This window comes from Staurois parvus, unplaced genomic scaffold, assembly GCF_062004578.1.
Source record: "Staurois parvus isolate SC_StPar_1 unplaced genomic scaffold, SC_StPar_1.0 ptg002868l, whole genome shotgun sequence".
NCBI classification, from domain to species: domain Eukaryota; kingdom Metazoa; phylum Chordata; class Amphibia; order Anura; family Ranidae; genus Staurois; species Staurois parvus.
This window is the reverse complement of record NW_028320664.1, coordinates 1-20296: the sequence shown is the minus strand read 5'-3', so window position 1 is coordinate 20296 and position 20296 is coordinate 1. Positions and strand designations below refer to the sequence as shown.

Genomic DNA, 20296 nt, shown 5'->3' with positions numbered 1-20296 from the left:
ATTGGGGGTCAGTGGGAAGAATGTCCCTTACATTGGGGGTCAGTGGGAAGAATGTCCCTTAGATTGGGGGGTCATGGGAAGAATGTCCCTTACATTGGAGGTCAGTGGGAAGAATGTCCCTTACATTGGGGGTCAGTGGGAAGAATGTCCCTTACATTGGGGGTCAGTGGGAAGAATGTCCCTTACATTGGGGGGTCAGTGGGAAGAATGCCCCTTACATTGGGGGTCGGTGGGAAGAATGTCCCTTAGATTGGGGGGTCATGGGAAGAATGTCCCTTACATTGGTTTGAATTTCAGCAAGTTGTCTTCACCACGTCTAGATGCCTAAATGCATTGAGTTGCTGCCGTGTGATTGGCTGATTAGCAGTTTGTGTTTCTGAGCCATTGAACAGGTGGACCTATAAAGTGGCCGGTGAGTGTACAAATATTACAATCAGATGTATAATAATAGAACACCTAAAAGAATAAAGTAAATTACCCTCAACTCTGTGGGGTGGAGTTACTAAAGGCAAATAGGCTGAGCACTTTGCAAGTGCAGTTGCTCCAAAGCTTAGTAAATGAGGGGAAGCGCTAATGACTTCCATCATCCAATCCTGTGTGAGCAAAAATATATATTTTTTCTTGCCTGTGATTCTGTATCCTTTATAAAGTGGAGCTTTACCTCATTTACTAAGCTCTGAAGTGACTGTACTTGCAAAGTGCCCCGTCTATTTGCCTTTAATAAATCCCCCCAATAAATACATCCAGTAACAATATAATGTGTAAAACACGGAACTCTTTTTTCTTTTTTTTCCACCTTAGTAGCACAATGAGAGAAATGGAGAGTTTCTGCTTTAGCAGTATCCCTCTGAAGTCGCTCCACTCACCCCTACTGATGGACATCAGACAATTGGGGGTCATTTACATAAATTGCTGCGCACAGAATCTGGTGAAAAGGTGCAAAGTAACCAATCAGCTTCCAGGTTTTCTGGTCAAAGCTTCATTGAACAAACAAATTGGCTGCAAAGGCTCGAGGTTTTTTGCATTCTATGCATGAAGGTATAAAAATCTTCTGTGTGCGGCAGCCCCCCTAGCCCCCCTAATACTGACCTCAGCCCATCACAATCCAGCTCTTTTTAGTTTTGCTCTCATCATTGGCTGAGACAGCCATTGGCTCCCGCTACTGTCAGTCACAGCCAGTGAGCCAATGAGAGGAGAGTGGAGACAGGGCACAATGGACACATGGAGCAGTGGCTCGGGAGTGAGCATGCTAAGGTGCCCCCATAGAAATGTGCTTGCTCTGGGGGCACTCAGCAGGAGGGAGGGGCCAAGGGCATTGTCCGCGAACCTGAGAAGAGGAGGATCGGGGCTGCTCTGTGCAAAACCATTACAGAGCCGGGAAGTGTGACATGGTTGTCATTTAAGAAAAAAAACTGCCTTTAATCCATTAGTATCACTTGACATTAGAAGCTGATTGGCTCCCCTGATTGGCTCCCACGATTGGCTCCCACGATTGGCTCCCATGATTGGCTTCCACGATTGGCTCCCACGATTGGCTCCCATGATTGGCTCCCACGATTGGCTCCCACGATTGGCTCCCACGATTGGCTCCCATGATTGGCTCCCACGATTGGCTCCCATGATTGGTTTCCAGGCACAGCTGCACCAGATTCTGTTTGCTCCAGTTTTAGTAAATCACCCCCAGTGACTTTATTCAAACTCCATGCAGACTGTGTGCAGTGCAGGTCCGGTGCTCCAAGGCATGAGTGCCTATCAGGTATCTGCAGAGACATAATTTGTCACAAGGGAGGAGTTGCTGGTTACAATGTAACAGTTCTTGTCTTCTGTTATCAGACCCAGTCCCTCTTCTAAGCCTCCTCCATCCCACCCCTTGTGAGTGTCAGGCTGCCCTCCCCCCCCAACCTGGCCTCCACTCCCCCCCAACCCGGCCTCCACTCCCCATGGCTATTGGCTCATCCAGCAAAGTCTCATTCTTCTCCCTTCTGTTAAAGGAAGGCTTTGGATCCCTTCCAGAAAGGAACTACACTGGGTCAGCTGAGCTGTAGATCCAGCCTCGGCTCATCACCCAACTTTGTTTTCTGTCTGAGGCTCAGAGTAAAGTTCTGCAGCTTCCAGAGAAGTGGACGTGTCCTCGAAGCCACATTGAGGTAAGCCACGGCGTCTTGTGGATTCCACAGAAATGCTTCTGTTTATGGAGTTTGGAAAGGAAAGGAGAGGAGAGGAGAGAAATGTCGTACAGCAGAGTCACGCTTTAGTGAACATGAGGGGTTCATGAGAAGCTGAGAGTCGAAGCCCCAACATGAATACTGAAAGAGAAGGGGGAGTGTGACCCTAGAAGGGGGAGTGTGACCCTAGAAGAGGGAGTGTGACCCTAGAAGAGGGAGTGTGACCCTAGAAGAGGGAGTGTGACCCTAGAAGGGGGAGTGTGGCCCTAGAAGGGGAAGTGTGGCCCTAGAAGGGGGAGTGTGGCCCTAGAAGGGGAAGTGTGGCCCTAGAAGGGGAAGTGTGACCCTAGAAGGGGGAGTGTGACCCTAGAAGTGGAAGTGTGACCCTAGAAGTGGAAGTGTGACCCTAGAAGGGGAAGTGTGGCCTTAGAAGGGGGAGTGTGGCCCTAGAAGGGGAAGTGTGGCCCCAGAATTGTGGAAGTGTGGCCCTAGAAGGGGAAGTGTGGCCCTAGAAGTGGAAGTGTGGCCCTAGAAGGGGGAGTGTGGCCCTAGAAGGGGGAGTGTGGCCCTAGAAGGGGGAGTGTGGCCCTAGAAGGGGAAGTGTGGCCCTAGAAGAGGGAGTGTGACCCTAGAAGTGGAAGTGTGACCCTAGAAGGGGGAGTGTGGCCCTAGAAGGGGGAGTGTGACCCTAGAAGGGGGAGTGTGGCCCTATAAGGGGGAGTGTGGCCCTAGAAGGGGAAGTGTGGCCCTAGAAGGGGGAGTGTGGCCCTAGAAGGGGAAGTGTGGCCCTAGAAGTAGAAGTGTGATCCTAAAAGTGGAAGTGTGATCCTAGAAGTGGAAATGTGGTCCTCGAAGGGGGACTGTGGCCCTAGAAGGGGAAGTGTGGCCCTAGAAGTGGAAGTGTGACCCTTGAAGGGGGAGTGTGGCCCTAGAAGGGGAAGTGTGGCCCTAGAAGTGGAAGTGTGACCCTTGAAAGGGAAGTGTAACCCTAGAAGTGGAAGTGTGGTCCTTGAAGGGGGACTGTGGCCCTAGAAGGGACAGTGTGGCCCTAGAAGTGGAAGTGTGGCCTTAGAAGTGGAAGTATGACCCTTGAAGGAGTGTGACCCTTGAAGGGGGAGTGTGGCCCCAGAAGTGGAAGTGTGACCCTTGAAGGGGGAGTGTGGTCCTAGAAGTGGAAGTGTGGCCCTTGAAGGGGGACTGTGATCCTTGAAGGGGGACTGTGGCTCTTGAAGGGGGACTGGGGCCCTAGAAGGGGAAGTGTGTATTGTAACTAAATACAGACTACCGTCAAAGGGGGGGGGGAGGTTGTACCTATTGTGGTACTGGGCACTTTCATAGTGAAGGGAAAGTTTGGACCTAGGATAGTACTGGGTACTTTCAAAGAGAAGGTGGGGGGGTTGGTTGGACCTATCGTGGTACTGGGTACTATCAAAGAGACCCAGGGTGGTACTGAATACTTTTAAATAGAAGGGGGAGTTTGGACCCAGGGTGATACTGGATACGTTCAAAGAGAAGGGGGAGTTTGGACCCAGGGTGGTACTGGATACTTCCAAAGAGCAGGGGGAGTCTGGACCCAGGGTGGTACTGGATACTTCCAAAGAGCAGGGGGAGTCTGGACCTAGGTTGCTGCTGAGTACTATCAAATGGAAGGGGGAGTTTTGACCTATGGTGCTACTGGGTACTGTCAAAGAGAAGGCGGAGTTTGGACCTAGGGTGGTACTGGATATTTTCAAAGGGAAGGGGTTGTGGACTTATCATCGTACTGGGTACTGTCAAAGAAAGAGGGAAATTTGGACCTAGGGTGGTACTGGGTACTTTCAAAGAAGTGGGACTTTGGACCTAGGGTGGTACTGGATACTGTCAAAAAGAAAGGGAAGTTTGGACCTAGCATGGTGCTGGATAATTTCACAGAGAAGTGGTTTTGGACCTAGGGCATTACTGTCAAAGAGGAGAGGTTTGAACTTAGGGTGGTTCTGGGTAACCCGCAAAGAGAATTATGGGAGCTAGGGAAGCTGGCCGGTATTGGAGCACAATGTGCATAAAGCAAGACTTCTAGCAAAGCCCCCTGGGAAATGTGTAGTAGGGTCAGATCTGATCGAGGGGGGGGGGGCATCTCTGATGTCTCTGTGTGAGGTGTTTATGATCATTGATTGCCCCAACGTGGATTGCAGAAAGTAAAGAGGTGTCAGGAAATTGACTTCTCTATAGAGTCCTATGAGGGTTCCTGCAGTGTCTGAACTCAGCTCCATGGCTATGGTGGCTTTTGGGCTCAAGTCTCTGGTGTGCTTCCGTTGATCAGCTCCATGGCTATGGTGGCTTTTGGGCTCAAGTCTCTGGTATGCTTCCGTTACTCAGGTCCATGGCTACGGTGGCTTTTGGGCTCAAGTCTCTGGTATGCTTCCGTTGATCAGCTCCATGGCTACAATGGCTTTTGGGCTCAAGTCTCTGGTATGCTTCCGTTACTCAGGTCCATGGCTATGGTGGCTTTTGGGCTCAAGTCTCTGGTATGCTTCCGTTACTCAGGTCCATGGCTACGGTGACTTTGGGGCTCAAGTCTCTGGTATGCTTCCGTTGATCAGCTCCATGGCTATGGTGGCTTTTGGGCTCAAGTCTCTGGTATGCTTCCGTTGATCAGCTCCATGGCTATGGTGGCTTTTGGGCTCAAGTCTCTGGTATGCTTCCGTTACTCAGGTCCATGGCTACGGTGACTTTTGGGCTCAAGTCTCTGGTATGCTTCCGTTACTCAGCTCCATGGCTATGGTGGCTTTTGGGCTCAAGTCTCTGGTATGCTTCCGTTGATCAGCTCCATGGCTACGGTGACTTTTGGGCTCAAGTCTCTGGTATGCTTCCGTTGATCAGCTCCATGGCTATGGTGGCTTTTGGGCTCAAGTCTCTGGTATGCTTCCGTTACTCAGGTCCATGGCTATGGTGGCTTTTGGGCTCAAGTCTCTGGTATGCTTCCGTTACTCAGGTCCATGGCTACGGTGGCTTTTGGGCTCAAGTCTCTGGTATGCTTCCATTACTCAGGTCCATGGCTACGATGGCTTTTGGGTTCAAGTCTCTGGCATGCTTCCATTACTCAGCTCCATGGCTATGGTGGCTTTTGGGCTCAAGTCTCTGGTATGCTTCCATTACTCAGGTCCATGGCTACGATGGCTTTTGGGTTCAAGTCTCTGGCATGCTTCCATTACTCAGCTCCATGGCTACGGTGGCTTTTGGGTTCAAGCCTCTGGTATGCTTCCGTTACTCAGCTCCATGGCTACGGTGACTTTTGGCTTCAAGCCTCTGGTATGCTTCCATTACTCAGCTCCATGGCTACGATGGTTTTGGGCTCAAGTCTCTGGTATGCCTCCATTGGCCTTCCTTGATTCTGTTTGTAGACCTCAGTGACCAAGGTCAGGCACACACATTGCAGGGGGCGTGGCAGTGCAGTGACTTTAGAGCACAAAGTCAATACTTGCATACTGAGGGCCTCGGTGGAGGTGAACCCTGAGGAAACTTCGGGTTAATATGTTGTCGGCACCTTGAGGCACCTGTTTCTAAAACAGAATTTCAGGAGTTACCCACCACCTGCCTCTCCACACCCCCAACACAGCCTTTTATTGTGAGAAATAAAGATTCATATCTGGATCGATCCCTACAGCTTGGAACCCTCATCCTTCTCCCAGGTTTTATTGCTCCCCATGTCGGTAGATGATGAGAAACGTTTACCTGGAGTTGGTCTTTAAATGGCGGCACATTACGTATTCATACTGATGACCGGTTCTACTAGTCATGGGAGGGGCAGAGCTGCTCCATAACCAACCTGAATACAAGAGGATTAACTATGATTCCAGGTATTATATGGTGCCAACACCTCCCACAGCTGTACACACAGTATATATATATATACACCGATCAGACATAACATGCTGACCAATGACACGCAAAGTGAATAACATCGATTACATCATTACAATGGCATCTGAAAGTGGGTGGGATTTGGCAGCAAGTGAACATGTTGTCCCTGAAGTTGATGTGATAAAAGCAGAAAAAATGAACAAAAGTGTGACAAGGAAGAAGAACCAGCCAACCGGTGACAGGATTATGGGCGGCCAAGGTTCATTAATGGAGGTGGGGAGGGAAGGTTCATTGATGGAGGTGGGCAAGAAAGGCTCATTGATGGAGGTGAAGGGGTGTCTCACTGATGAATGTGGGGAGGGAGGGCTCATTGGTGGAGGTGGGGGGGGTCATTGATGGAGTTGGGGAGGGAAGACTTATTGATGGAGGTGGGTGGGTTCATTGATGGGGGTGGAGGAGGGAAGGCTCATTGATGGAGGTGGGGTGGGAAGGCTCATTGATGGAGGTGGAGGAGGGAAGGCTCATTGATGGAGGTGGGGGGCTCATTGATGGGGGTGGAGGAGGGAAGGCTCATTGATGGAGGTGGGGTGGGAAGGCTCATTTGTGGAGGTGGGGAGGGGGAGCTTATTGATTGAGGTGGAGAGGGAAGGCTTATTGATGGAGGTGGGGAGGGGGAGCTTATTGATGGAGGTGGAGAGGGAAGGCTCATTGATGGAGGTGAGGAGGGAAGATTCATTGATGGAGGTGAGGAGGGAAGGCTCATTGATGGAGGTGGGGAGGGAAGGCTAATTGATGGAGGTGGGGGGGGGGAGCTTATTGATGGAGGTGGGGAGGGAAGGCTAACCTGTGTAGTGTAGCCCAATCCAATAGAAGAACTACTGGAGTTTACAGTGCAGGAAATGTGTATTTGCCCCCCCTGATGGTGAATGTTCGCCCCTCACACAGAAATGATCGGTCTAACAATGGAATGTTTGCCCCTCACACAGAAACGATCGGTCTAACAATGGAATGTTCGCCCCTCACACAGAAATGATCGGTCTAACAATGGAATGTTCACCCCTCACACAGAAATGATCGGTCTAACAATGGAATGTTCACCCCTCACACAGAAATGATCGGTCTAACAATGGAATGTTCACCCCTCACACAGAAATGATCGGTCTAACAATGGAATGTTCGGTGTAACACTGAGAGACAGAATACAACAACAAATTCAGCAGAAATGCGTCTAACAAATGATGACGGATCTGCATGTTCATGAGGGAAAGAAGGATTTGATCCCCTTCACAAAACATGACTTAGTACTTGGTGGCAAATCACTTGTTGGCAATCACAGAGGTCAGACGTTTCCTGGAGTTGGCCCCCAGGTTCGCACACATCTCAGGAGGGATTTTGGCCCACTCCTCTTGGCAGATCCTCTCCAAGTCATTAAGGTTTGGTGGCTGACGTTTGGCAACTCGAACTTTCAGCTCCTCCACAGATTTTCCATCGGATGAAGGTCTGGAGACTGGCTAGGCCACTCCAGGACCTTAATGTGCTTCTTCTTGAGCCGCTCCTTTGTTGCCTTGGCCGTGTGTTTTGGGTCATTGTCATGCTGGAACACCCATCCACCACCCATTTTCAATGTCCTGGCTGAGGGAAGAAGGTTCTCACCCAAGATTTGATGGTACATTGCCCCGTCCATCGTCCCTTTGATGCGGTGCAGTTGTCCTGTCCCCTTAGCAAAAAAACACCCCCAAAGCAGAATGTTTCCACCACCATGTTTCACAGTTGGGATGGTGTTCTTGGGGTCAAAGGCAGCATTCCTCCTCCTCCAAACACGGCGAGTTGAGTTGATGCCAAAGAGCTGGATTTTGGTCTCCTCTCACCCCAACACTTCCCACCAGTCCTCCTCTGTATCATTCAGATGTTCAGTGGCAGACTTCAGACGGGCTGGACATGGGCTTTCTTGAGCAGAGGGACCGTGCGGGCACTGCAGGATTTCAGTCCTTGTCGGCGTAGTGTGTTACCAATTGTTTTCTTGGTGACTGTGGTCCCAGCTGCCTGGAGATCATTGACAAGATCCTCACGTGTAGTTCTGGGATGATTCCTCACTGTTCTCATGATCATTGACACTCCACGAGGTGAGATCTTGCATGGTGCACCAGACCTAGGGAGACTGACACTTGTTTTGTGTTTCTTCCATTTGTGAATGATTGCACCAACTGTTGTCACCTTCTCACCAAGCTGCTTGGCCATAGTTTGGTAGCCCAGTCCAGCCTTGTGTAGGTCTACCATCTTGTCCCTGACATCCTTGGACAACAGGTTGGATTAGGGGGGGTCACAAGGATTGGACACTTCTGGAAGATGAATGTTGCTGGGGGCTGCAGTGCTGGAAGACAGCCGAGTTCAGGCTGTGGGAGGGGAAAGTCTTCTATTGCGATTCGTTCGATGCGCACGCGTCAGCCGCCAAATAAAACCCGATTCACAGAAGACGAGATCAGATGTATGGGACCAGTAATAGGACAGTTATATCTTCTATCATTTTATTATGAAGTCCCCGGTCACATGGGGGCGACTTGGTGTGGGATTTGCATGGCAAGTCGCCCCCCATTGTCCGCAATTACAGGGGTCCTAACTTCTGGAAACTTTACTACACCTGGAGGAAAATACATGAGATGCCATTTCTTACACGCTTCTGAACAGGGCGGACTGACCATTCGAGCACTCGGCACTGCCTGAGGGCCCGGGGTCAGTAGGGGGCCACATAAAATTCCCCTGGTACCTTTTATAGGGTTTTTTGGGTGTGCTTTGAGTGTGGGCAAGGACACAGGGGCCCTATGATCCCCTATTGCCCGGGGGCCCCATGAGTTGTCAGTCTCCCCCTGCTTCTGAAGATACCGCATGCCTGGCTTCCATGCTGATTCACAAATCAATGTATTGATTATAACATCATTAAATCTACCCCCCAGCCCCCTCTTCAGTCTTGCACAGGTGTAGCGGCTCCTCCCCTTCAGTCTTGCACAGGTGTAGCGGCTCCTCCCCTTCAGTCTTGCACAGGTGTAGGGGCTCCTCCCCTCCAGTCTTGCACAGGTGTAGCGGCTCCTCCCCTTCAGTCTTGCACAGGTGTACCGGCTCCTCCCCTTCAGTCTTGCACAGGTGTACCGGCTCCTCCCCTTCAGTCTTGCACAGATGTACCGGCTCCTCCCCTTCAGTCTTGCATAGGTGTACCGGCTCCTCCCCCTCAGTCTTGCACAGGTGTACCGGCTCCTCCCCTTCAGTCTTGCACAGATGTACCGGCTCCTCCCCTTCAGTCTTGCACAGTTCCCCCTCAGCGGTATAGTAGGTGTGTAGTAGGGGTGCAGTAGCAGTGTAGTAGGGGTGCAGTAGCAGAGTAGTAGGGGTGTAGTAGCGGTATAGTAGGGGTGTAGTAGGGGTGTAGTAGCGGTATAGTAGTGGTGTAGTAGCAGTGTAGTAGGGGTGTAGTAGCGGTATAGTAGTGGTGCAGTAGCAGTGTAGCAGGGGTGTGGTAGTGGTGCAATAGCAGTGTAGTAGTGGTATAGTAGGGGTGTAGTAGGGGTGTAGTAGCGGTATAGTAGTGGTGCAGTAGCAGTGTAGTAGGGGTGTAGTAGTGGTGCAATAGCAGTCTAGTAGTGGTATAGTAGGGGTGTAGTAGGGGTGTAGTAGTGGTATAGTAGTGGTGCAGTAGCAGTGTAGTAGGGGTGTAGTAGTGGTATAGTAGTAGTGTAGTAGGGGTGTAGTAGTGGTGTAGTAGTGGTGCAATAGCAGTGTAGTAGTGGTATAGTAGGGGTGTAGTAGGGGTGTAGTAGCGGTATAGTAGTGGTGCAGTAGCAGTGTAGTAGGGGTGTAGTAGTGGTATAGTAGTGGTACAGTAGCAGTGTAGTAGTGGTATAGTAGGGGTATAGTAGTGGTGCAGTAGCAGTGTAGTAGTGGTATAGTAGGGGTGTAGTAGCAGTGTAGTAGTGGTGCAGTAGCAGTGTAGTAGTGGTATAGTAGTGGTGCAGTAGCAGTGTAGTAGTGGTATAGTAGGGGTGTAGTAGCAGTGTAGTAGTGGTGCAGTAGCGATGTAGTAGTGGTATAGTAGGGGTGTAGTAGCAGTGTAGTAGTGGTATAGTAGGGGTGTAGTAGCAGTGTAGTAGTGGTGCAGTAGCGATGTAGTAGTGGTATAGTAGTGGTGTAGTAGCAGTGTAGTAGTGGTATAGTAGGGGTGTAGTAGCAGTGTAGTAGTGGTGCAGTAGCGATGTAGTAGTGGTATAGTAGGGGTGTAGTAGCAGTGTAGTAGTGGTATAGTAGGGGTGTAGTAGCAGTGTAGTAGTGGTGCAGTAGCGATGTAGTAGTGGTATAGTAGGGGTGTAGTAGCAGTGTAGTAGTGGTATAGTAGTGGTGTAGTAGCAGTGTAGTAGTGGTGCAGTAGCGATGTAGTAGTGGTATAGTAGGGGTGTAGTAGCAGTGTAGTAGTGGTATAGTAGGGGTGTAGTAGCAGTGTAGTAGTGGTGCAGTAGCGATGTAGTAGTGGTATAGTAGGGGTGTAGTAACAGTGTAGTAGTGGTATAGTAGGGGTGTAGTAGCAGTGTAGTAGTGGTGCAGTAGCGATGTAGTAGAGGTGTAGTAGCAGTGTAGTAGTGGTGTAGTACGGGTGTAGTAGGGGTGTAGTAGCAGTGTAGTAGTGGTATAGTAGGGGTGTAGTAGCAGTGTAGTAGTGGTATAGTAGGGGTGTAGTAGAGGTGTAGTAGTGGTATAGTAGGGGTGTAGTAGCAGTGTAGTAGTGGTGTAGTAGTGGTATAGTAGGGGTGTAGTAGCGGTATAGTAGGGGTGTAGTAGGGGTGTAGTAGCGGTGTAGTAGCGGTGTAGTAGGGCTGTAGTAGCGGTGTAGTAGTGGTATAGTAGGGGTGTAGTAGCAGTGTAGTAGTGGTATAGTAGGGGTGTAGTAGGGGTGTAGTAGCAGTGTAGTAGGGGTGTAGTAGCGGTGTAGTAGGGGTGTAGTAGGGGTGTAGTGGGGGTGTAGTAGGGGTGTAGTAGCAGTGTAGTAGTGGTATAGTAGGGGTATAGTAGGGGTGTAGTAGGGGTGTAGTAGGGGTGTAGTAGCAGTGTAGTAGGGGTGTAGTAGCGGTGTAGTAGGGGTGTAGTAGGGGTGTAGTGGTTTCCAGCTTCCACGGGGATCTCTCTAGTATAGTATATACTGTATATTATTGGATCAGTGTAACTATGTAGCACATATCCATACCGGGAATTGAAGGAGAAGCTGGCTTATTGCGGTAATCATGCTTCGGTTGTACACACACATTACTCCGCAGTGTAGTAAGTGTGATGCTGATCCGTGTTCCATTGTCGTCTCTCTGTACTGATCCGTGTTCCATTGTCGTCTCTCTGTACTGATCCGTGTTCCATTGTTATCTCTCTGTACTGATCCGTGTTCCATTGTCGTCTCTCTGTACTGATCCGTGTTCCATTGTTGTCTCTCTGTACTGATCCGTGTTCCATTGTCGTCTCTCTGTACTGATCCGTGTTCCATTGTCGTCTCTCTGTACTGATCCGTGTTCCATTGTCGTCTCTCTGTACTGATCCGTGTTCCATTGTCGTCTCTCTGTACTGATCCGTGTTCCATTGTCGTCTCTCTGTACTGATCCGTGTTCCATTGTCGTCTCTCTGTACTGATCCGTGTTCCATTGTCGTCTCTCTGTACTGATCCGTGTTCCATTGTCGTCTCTCTGTACTGATCCGTGTTCCATTGTCGTCTCTCTGTACTGATCCGTGTTCCATTGTCGTCTCTCTGTACTGATCCGTGTTCCATTGTTGTCTCTCTGTACTGATCCGTGTTACATTGTCGTCTCTCTGTACTGATCCGTGTTCCATTGTCGTCTCTCTGTACTGATCCGTGTTACATTGTCGTCTCTCTGTACTGATCCGTGTTCCATTGTTGTCTCTCTGTACTGATCCGTGTTACATTGTCGTCTCTCTGTACTGATCCGTGTTCCATTGTCGTCTCTCTGTACTGATCCGTGTTACATTGTCGTCTCTCTGTACTGATCCGTGTTCCATTGTCGTCTCTCTGTACTGATCCGTGTTCCATTGTCGTCTCTCTGTACTGATCCGTGTTCCATTGTTGTCTCTCTGTACTGATCCGTGTTCCATTGTCGTCTCTCTGTACTGATCCGTGTTCCATTGTCGTCTCTCTGTACTGATCCGTGTTCCATTGTCGTCTCTCTGTACTGATCCGTGTTCCATTGTTATCTCTCTGTACTGATCCGTGTTCCATTGTCGTCTCTCTGTACTGATCCGTGTTACATTGTCGTCTCTCTGTACTGATCCGTGTTACATTGTCGTCTCTCTGTACTGATCCGTGTTCCATTGTCGTCTCTCTGTACTGATCCGTGTTCCATTGTTGTCTCTCTGTACTGATCCGTGTTCCATTGTCGTCTCTCTGTACTGATCCGTGTTCCATTGTCGTCTCTCTGTACTGATCCGTGTTCCATTGTCGTCTCTCTGTACTGATCCGTGTTCCATTGTTATCTCTCTGTACTGATCCGTGTTCCATTGTCGTCTCTCTGTACTGATCCGTGTTACATTGTCGTCTCTCTGTACTGATCCGTGTTCCATTGTCGTCTCTCTGTACTGATCCGTGTTCCATTGTCGTCTCTCTGTACTGATCCGTGTTCCATTGTTGTCTCTCTGTACTGATCCGTGTTCCATTGTCGTCTCTCTGTACTGATCCGTGTTCCATTGTCGTCTCTCTGTACTGATCCGTGTTACATTGTCGTCTCTCTGTACTGATCCGTGTTCCATTGTCGTCTCTCTGTACTGATCCGTGTTCCATTGTCGTCTCTCTGTACTGATCCGTGTTCCATTGTTATCTCTCTGTACTGATCCGTGTTCCATTGTCGTCTCTCTGTACTGATCCGTGTTACATTGTCGTCTCTCTGTACTGATCCGTGTTCCATTGTCGTCTCTCTGTACTGATCCGTGTTCCATTGTCGTCTCTCTGTACTGATCCGTGTTCCATTGTTGTCTCTCTGTACTGATCCGTGTTCCATTGTCGTCTCTCTGTACTGATCCGTGTTCCATTGTCGTCTCTCTGTACTGATCCGTGTTCCATTGTCATCTTTCTGTACTGATCCGTGTTCCATTGTCGTCTCTCTGTACTGATCCGTGTTACATTGTCGTCTCTCTGTACTGATCCGTGTTCCATTGTCGTCTCTCTGTACTGATCCGTGTTCCATTGTCGTCTCTCTGTACTGATCCGTGTTCCATTGTTGTCTCTCTGTACTGATCCGTGTTCCATTGTCGTCTCTCTGTACTGATCCGTGTTACATTGTCGTCTCTCTGTACTGATCCGTGTTCCATTGTCGTCTCTCTGTACTGATCCGTGTTCCATTGTCGTCTCTCTGTACTGATCCGTGTTCCATTGTCGTCTCTCTGTACTGATCCGTGTTCCATTGTCGTCTCTCTGTACTGATCCGTGTTCCATTGTCGTCTTTCTGTACTGATCCGTGTTCCATTGTCGTCTCTCTGTACTGATCCGTGTTACATTGTCGTCTCTCTGTACTGATCCGTGTTCCATTGTCGTCTCTCTGTACTGATCCGTGTTCCATTGTCGTCTCTCTGTACTGATCCGTGTTACATTGTCGTCTCTCTGTACTGATCCGTGTTCCATTGTCGTCTCTCTGTACTGATCCGTGTTCCATTGTCGTCTTTCTGTACTGATCCGTGTTCCATTGTCGTCTCTCTGTACTGATCCGTGTTACATTGCTGTCTCTCTGTACTGATCCGTGTTACATTGTCGTCTCTCTGTACTGATCCGTGTTCCATTGTCGTCTCTCTGTACTGATCCGTGTTCCATTGTTATCTCTCTGTACTGATCCGTGTTCCATTGTCGTCTCTCTGTACTGATCCGTGTTCCATTGTTGTCTCTCTGTACTGATCCGTGTTCCATTGTCGTCTCTCTGTACTGATCCGTGTTCCATTGTCGTCTCTCTGTACTGATCCGTGTTCCATTGTCGTCTCTCTGTACTGATCCGTGTTCCATTGTCGTCTCTCTGTACTGATCCGTGTTCCATTGTTGTCTCTCTGTACTGATCCGTGTTCCATTGTTATCTCTCTGTACTGATCCGTGTTCCATTGTCGTCTCTCTGTACTGATCCGTGTTCCATTGTCGTCTCTCTGTACTGATCCGTGTTCCATTGTCGTCTCTCTGTACTGATCCGTGTTCCATTGTCGTCTCTCTGTACTGATCCGTGTTCCATTGTCGTCTCTCTGTACTGATCCGTGTTCCATTGTTATCTCTCTGTACTGATCCGTGTTACATTGTTGTCTCTCTGTACTGATCCGTGTTGTATCTTCTATGGCCAGCTTGGCTCGGTGTGGAGATGGAGTCTCAGGAACCCCCCGCAGTTCATTACAGCCGTTGGACGGAACACAATCAGGATGAAGTCAGTGTCAGCACATCGACCACCGAGACCCCGGCCTGGAGGAGGTAATGACTGGCTCCCCCATTGCTGACCCGCATCTGAAAATGCTCTCTGCTTGGCTGTGTCTAGACCCTTGACCTGGAACAATCCTGTGCCTGGTGATACCGGATTCATGATCTGGGTCAGTGACCCCGGAACCATGCAAGCCATAGATCAGTGTGACAGCCAGGCGTGGGGCATTCTCAGGGAAGAGAGGTCAGTCGCAGCGTGCAGACATTCCCCTATTGGAGGTATAACTTGTCCAATGACACACGTGGAGGAAAATACATGGGATGCCATTGCTTACATGTTCCTGAAGATACCGCATGCCTGGCTTCCATGCTGATTCACAAATTAATGTATTCATTATTACATCATTAAATTTACCCCCTGCCCCCCCCCCCAGTCTTACACAGGTGTACCAGCTCCTCCCCCTTCAGTCTTATACAGGTGTACCAGCTCCTCCCCCTTCAGTCTTTTACAGGTGTACTGGCTCCTCCCCATTCAGTCTTGCACAGGTGTACCAGCTCCTCCCCCTTCAGTCTTATACAGGTGTAACAGCTCCTCCCCCTTCAGTCCTATACAGGTGTACCAGCTCCTCCCCCTTCAGTCTTATACAGGTGTACTGGCTCCTCCCCTTCAGTCATATACAGGTGTACCAGCTCCTCCCCCTTTAGTCTTATACAGGTGTACTGGCTCCTTCCCCTTCAGTCTTATACAGGTGTACTGGCTCCTCCCCTTCAGTCTTGCACAGGTTTACCGGCTCCTCCCCTTCAGTCTTGCACAGGTGTAGGGGCTCCTCCCCTTCAGTCTTGCACAGGTGTACCGGCTCCTCCCCTCCAGTCTTGTACAGGTGTTCTGGCTCCTCCCATTCAGTCTTATACAGGTGTACCGGCTCCTCCCCCTCAGTCTTGCACAGGTGTGAGGATCAGGGGGGCACAACACTGGGATCAGGAGGGCACAGTATAGGGGGAGTCAGGGGGGCACAATATTGGGATCAGGAGGGCACAATATTGGGATCAGGAGGGCACAGTACAGGGGGGGTCGGGGGGGCACAATACTGGGATCAGGAGGGCACAGTACAGGGGGAGTCAGGGGGACACAATACTGGGATCAGGAGGTCATAGTACAGGGGAGGTCGGGGGGGGCACAATATTGGGATCAGGAGGTCATAGTACAGGGGAGGTCGGGGGGGGCACAATATTGGGATCAGGAGGGCACAGTACAGGGGGGGTCAGGGGGGCACAATATTGGGATCAGGAGGGCACAGTACAGGGGAGGTCGGGGGGGGCACAATATTGGGATCAGGAGGGCACAGTACAGGGGGGGTCAGGGGGGCACAATATTGGGATCAGGAGGGCACAGTACAGGTTCTGGGTAGTTCCCTGGGCCACGTCGGGACAGCTTAGTAACAAGCGTGACTGTTCCAGCAAAACCAGGACAGCTGGCGAGTATGTTGTAATGAAAGATTATCATGGGGCCCCGAGGTTCCCAGGCATGAGGATGGCCCCCGATCTCTGCTGCTCCTAGACATAAGACAACTCCACCCAATCCTAAATCTCAAGCTCCTGGTTTCTGATGCTCAGATTTCTCTGCAGATCCGTCCTGTCTGGCCGCCAAATTGTCCTTCATAGATAGGCAACTCCTATCCTAATATTGATCATTGGATCCAAATCCATAATAACTGCAGCAGGAGGGAAGAGACTCAGAAATTGCACCCGTGGCTTCTTATCGTTGTTATCATTATGTTGTCATGTTACAATGTATCCCCCTCCCCCCTGAAATGTCCCCCATGTTGTCATGTTACAATGTATCCCCCTCCCCCCCGAAATGTCCCCCATGTTGTCATGTTACAATGTATTCCCCCCCCCCCTGAAATGTCCCCCATGTTGTCATGTTACAATGTATCCCCCTCCCCCCTGAAATGTCCCCCATGTTGTCATGTTACAATGTATCCCCCTCCCCCCTGAAATGTCCCCCATGTTGTCATGTTACAATGTATTCCCCTCCCCCCTGAAATGTCCCCCATGTTGTCATGTTACAATGTATTCCCCTCCCCCTGAAATGTCCCCCATGTTGTCATGTTACAATGTATTCCCCTCCCCCCTGAAATGTCCCCCATGTTGTCATGTTACAATGTATCCCCCTCCCCCCTGAAATCTCCCCCATGTTGTCATGTTACAATGTATTCCCCTCCCCCTGAAATGTCCCCCATGTTGTCATGTTACAATGTATTCCCCTCCCCCCTGAAATGTCCCCCATGTTGTCATGTTACAATGTATCCCCCTCCCCCCCTTAAATGTCCCCCATGTTGTCATGTTACAATGTATCCCCCTCCCCCCTGAAATGTCCCCCATGTTGTCATGTTACAATGTATTTTGTAGGACCCCCTTTGGCTGCCATTCCAGCTGCAAGTCTTTTTGGGGATGTCTCTTTGCACATCTAGAGAGGGACATTTCTGCCCGTTCTTCTTTGCAGAATCCCTCAAGCTGTCAGATTGGATGGAGGGCGTCTGGGAACAGCAATTCTCAGGTCTGGCCACAGATTCTCCATTGGATTTGGGTCTGGACTGTGACTGGGCCATTCTAACACATGAAGATGCTTTGATGGGAACCATTCCATTGTAGGTCTGGCTGGATGTTTCGGGTTGTTGTCCTGCTGGAAGGGGAACCTCCGCCCCGGTCTCAAGTCTTCTGCAGACTCTAACAGGTTCTCTTCTAAGATTGCCCTGTATTTGGCTCCATCCATCTTCCCATCAACTCTGACCAGCTTCCCTGTTCCTGCTGAAGAAAAGCAACCCCACCATATGATGCTGCCACCACCATGTTTCACGGTGGGGATGGTGTGTTCAGGGGGATGGGCAGTGTTAGTTTTCCCCCACACATAGCATTTTACTTTTAGGCAGTAAAGTCCCATGTTGGTCTCCTCTGACCAGAGCCCCTTCTTCCATGTTTGCTGTGTCCCCCACATGGCTTCTCACAACCTGCAGACGGGACGTCTTATGGCTTTCCTCCAACAATGGCTTCTTCTTGTCACTCTTCCATAAAGGCAGATTTGTGGACGACTAATAGTTGTCCTGAGGACAGATTCTCCCCCCTGAGCTGTGATCTCTGCAGCTCCTCCACAGTTCCCATGGGTCACCTGGCTGCTTCTCTGATGAATGCTCTCCTTGCCCGGCCGGTCAGTGCAGGTGGACGGCCATGTCTTGGTAGGTTGGCAGTTGTGCCGTACTCCTCCCATGTTCAGATGATGGATTGAACACAGAGCTCCGTGAGATGGGCAAAGCTTGGGAGATTTATTTATAACCTAACCCTGCTTTCAACTTCTCCACAACTTTATCCCTGACCTGTCTAGTGTGTTCCTTGGCCTTCATGATGCTGTTTGTTCACTAATGTTCTCTAACAAACCTCTGAGGGCTTCACAGAACAGCTGGATTTATACTGAGATCACATGACACACAGGGGGACTCTGTGTTGTAATTAGGGGACTTCTGAAGGCAATTGGTTCCACTAGATTTTAGTTAGGGGGATCACAATAAAGGGGGCTGAATACAAGCTTTTCACAGATTTATTGGTCACAAATGTTGGAAACCATTTCTCATTCTCCTTCCACTTCACAATTATGTGCCACTTTGTGTCGGTCCATCACATCCAATCCCAATAACAGGCACTGACGGTTCTGGTGGTCACATGACAACATGGGGGACATAGGGGGGTGAAGACTTTTTCAAGGCACTGTAGTATAATGCCGAGGGCGTTGGCTGCAATGTACAAAGCATGCAAAATGAATGACATAAATATAGAGTATCACATTTCCTTCCCACCTCCACAATTCACTGACGTCTCGTTTTCTCGTTTTTCCTTGCAGAGTCTACAACGTGCTGTGTACCGGGAGGATCGGAGTCCTTATGAAAGTCCTGGGAGGACTGGCCTTGTTCTGGATTATATTCATCATCGGTTACGTCACGGGGTACTACGTACACAAGTGCAAGAAAGTGTAGGAGGAAACCGGCCAATGGGAACCATGCTACATGAAGATGAGAACGGCGCCCCCTATGCCAGGACTGGAGGAAATGCTTCACCTATGAAGGATCAGAGCGCCACACATCTCTCAGGACATTCACAATGGATTGTAGAGAAAAAGCAGCTCAGAAAATGAAGGATTCTATTCGCCTCGGTAATGGAAGATTGGAGGAAAGTGTCTGGTTGCCTTTAGCAACCCAGTCAGATAATATTTCACTTGCTTTATGCAGCATCAGGGGCGGACTGACCATTCGGGCACTGCCTGAGGGCCCAGGGTCAGTAGGGGGCCCCATGAGATGGCCTTAGTACCTTTCATAGGCTTCTTTGGGTGTGGGTGAGGACACAGGGGCCCCATGATCTCCTATTGCCCAGGGGCCCCATGAGTTGTTAGTCCACCCCTGTGCAGCACAGACTGACCATTCGGGCACTGCCCAAGGGCCCAAGGTCAGTAGGGGGCCCCATGAGATGCCCCTAGTACCTTTCATAGGCTTGTTTGGGTGTGGTTTTGAGCAGGGGCGGACTGACCATTTGGAAACTCGAGCACTGCCCGAGGGCCCGGGGTCAGTAGGGGCCCCATGAGATGCCCCTGGTACCTTTTTCTTAGCCTTTTTTGAGTTTGCGCAAGGACACAGGGGCCCCATGATCCCCTATTGCCCGGGGGCCCCATGAGTTGTCAGTCCGCCCCTGGTTTTGAGTGTGGTTGAGGACACAGGGGCCCCATGATCCCCTACTGCCCGAGGGCCCCATGAGTTGTCAGTCCGCCCCTGGTTTTGAGTGTGGTTGAGGACACAGGGGCCCCATGATCCCCTATTGCCCGGGGGCCCCATGAGTTATCAGTCCGCCCCTGGTTTTCAGCGTGGTTGAGGACACGGGCCCCATGATCCCCTATTGCCCGGGGGCCCCATGAGTTGTCAGTCCGCCCCTGGTTTTGAGTGTGGTTGAGGACACGGGCCCCATGATCCCCTACTGCCCGAGGGCCCCATGAGTTGTCAGTCCGCCCCTGGTTTTGAGTGTGGTTGAGGACACAGGGGCCCCATGATCCCCTATTGCCCGGGGGCCCCATGAGTTATCAGTCCGCCCCTGGTTTTGAGCGTGGTTGAGGACACGGGCCCCATGATCCCCTATTGCCCGGGGGCCCCATGAGTTGTCAGTCCGCCCCTGGTTTTGAGTGTGGTTGAGGACACAGGGGCCCCCTGATCCCCTATTGCCCGGGGGCCCCATGAGTTATCAGTCTGCCCCTGGTTTTGAGCGTGGTTGAGGACACGGGCCCCATGATCCCCTATTGCCGGGGGCCCCATGAGTTGTCAGTCCGCCCATGGTTTTGAGTGTGGTTGAGGACACAGGGGCCCCATGATCCCCTATTGCCAGGGGGCCCCATGAGTTATCAGTCTGCCCCTGGTTTTGAGCGTGGTTGAGGACACGGGCCCCATGATCCCCTATTGCCCGGGGGCCCCATGAGTTGTCAGTCCGCCCCTGGTTTTGAGTGTGGTTGAGGACACAGGGGCCCCATGATCCCCTATTGCCCGGGGGCCCCATGAGTTATCAGTCCGCCCCTGGTTTTGAGCGTGGTTGAGGACACGGGCCCCATGATCCCCTATTGCCCGGGGGCCCCATGAGTTATCAGTCTGCCCCTGGTTTTGAGCGTGGTTGAGGACACGGGCCCCATGATCCCCTATTGCCCGGGGGCCCCATGAGTTGTCAGTCCGCCCCTGTGCAGCACAGACAACTTGTTCTGGTAACTTCCAATGTTTTATCCTGTAATATGTACTGATTGGAAGCTGATTGCTTGCTGAGGGCCGCCCCCCTTCTCTCTGTCTGTTCATGT

General features: G+C 50.7%; 1 protein-coding gene across 1 annotated transcript; it reads left to right on the top strand.

The window, feature by feature from the left end:
• The first annotated feature begins 1987 nt into the window (after window positions 1-1987).
• Window positions 1988-20287, top strand: LOC149429000 (small integral membrane protein 1-like). The gene is made up of 3 exons (XM_089666841.1): window positions 1988-2147; window positions 14352-14475; window positions 18317-20287. Exons 2-3 carry the CDS (start codon window positions 14369-14371, stop codon window positions 18447-18449), a joined length of 240 nt encoding a protein of 79 aa, XP_089522967.1. The 5' UTR covers window positions 1988-2147; window positions 14352-14368; the 3' UTR covers window positions 18450-20287.
• The last annotated feature ends 9 nt before the right edge of the window (window positions 20288-20296 follow it).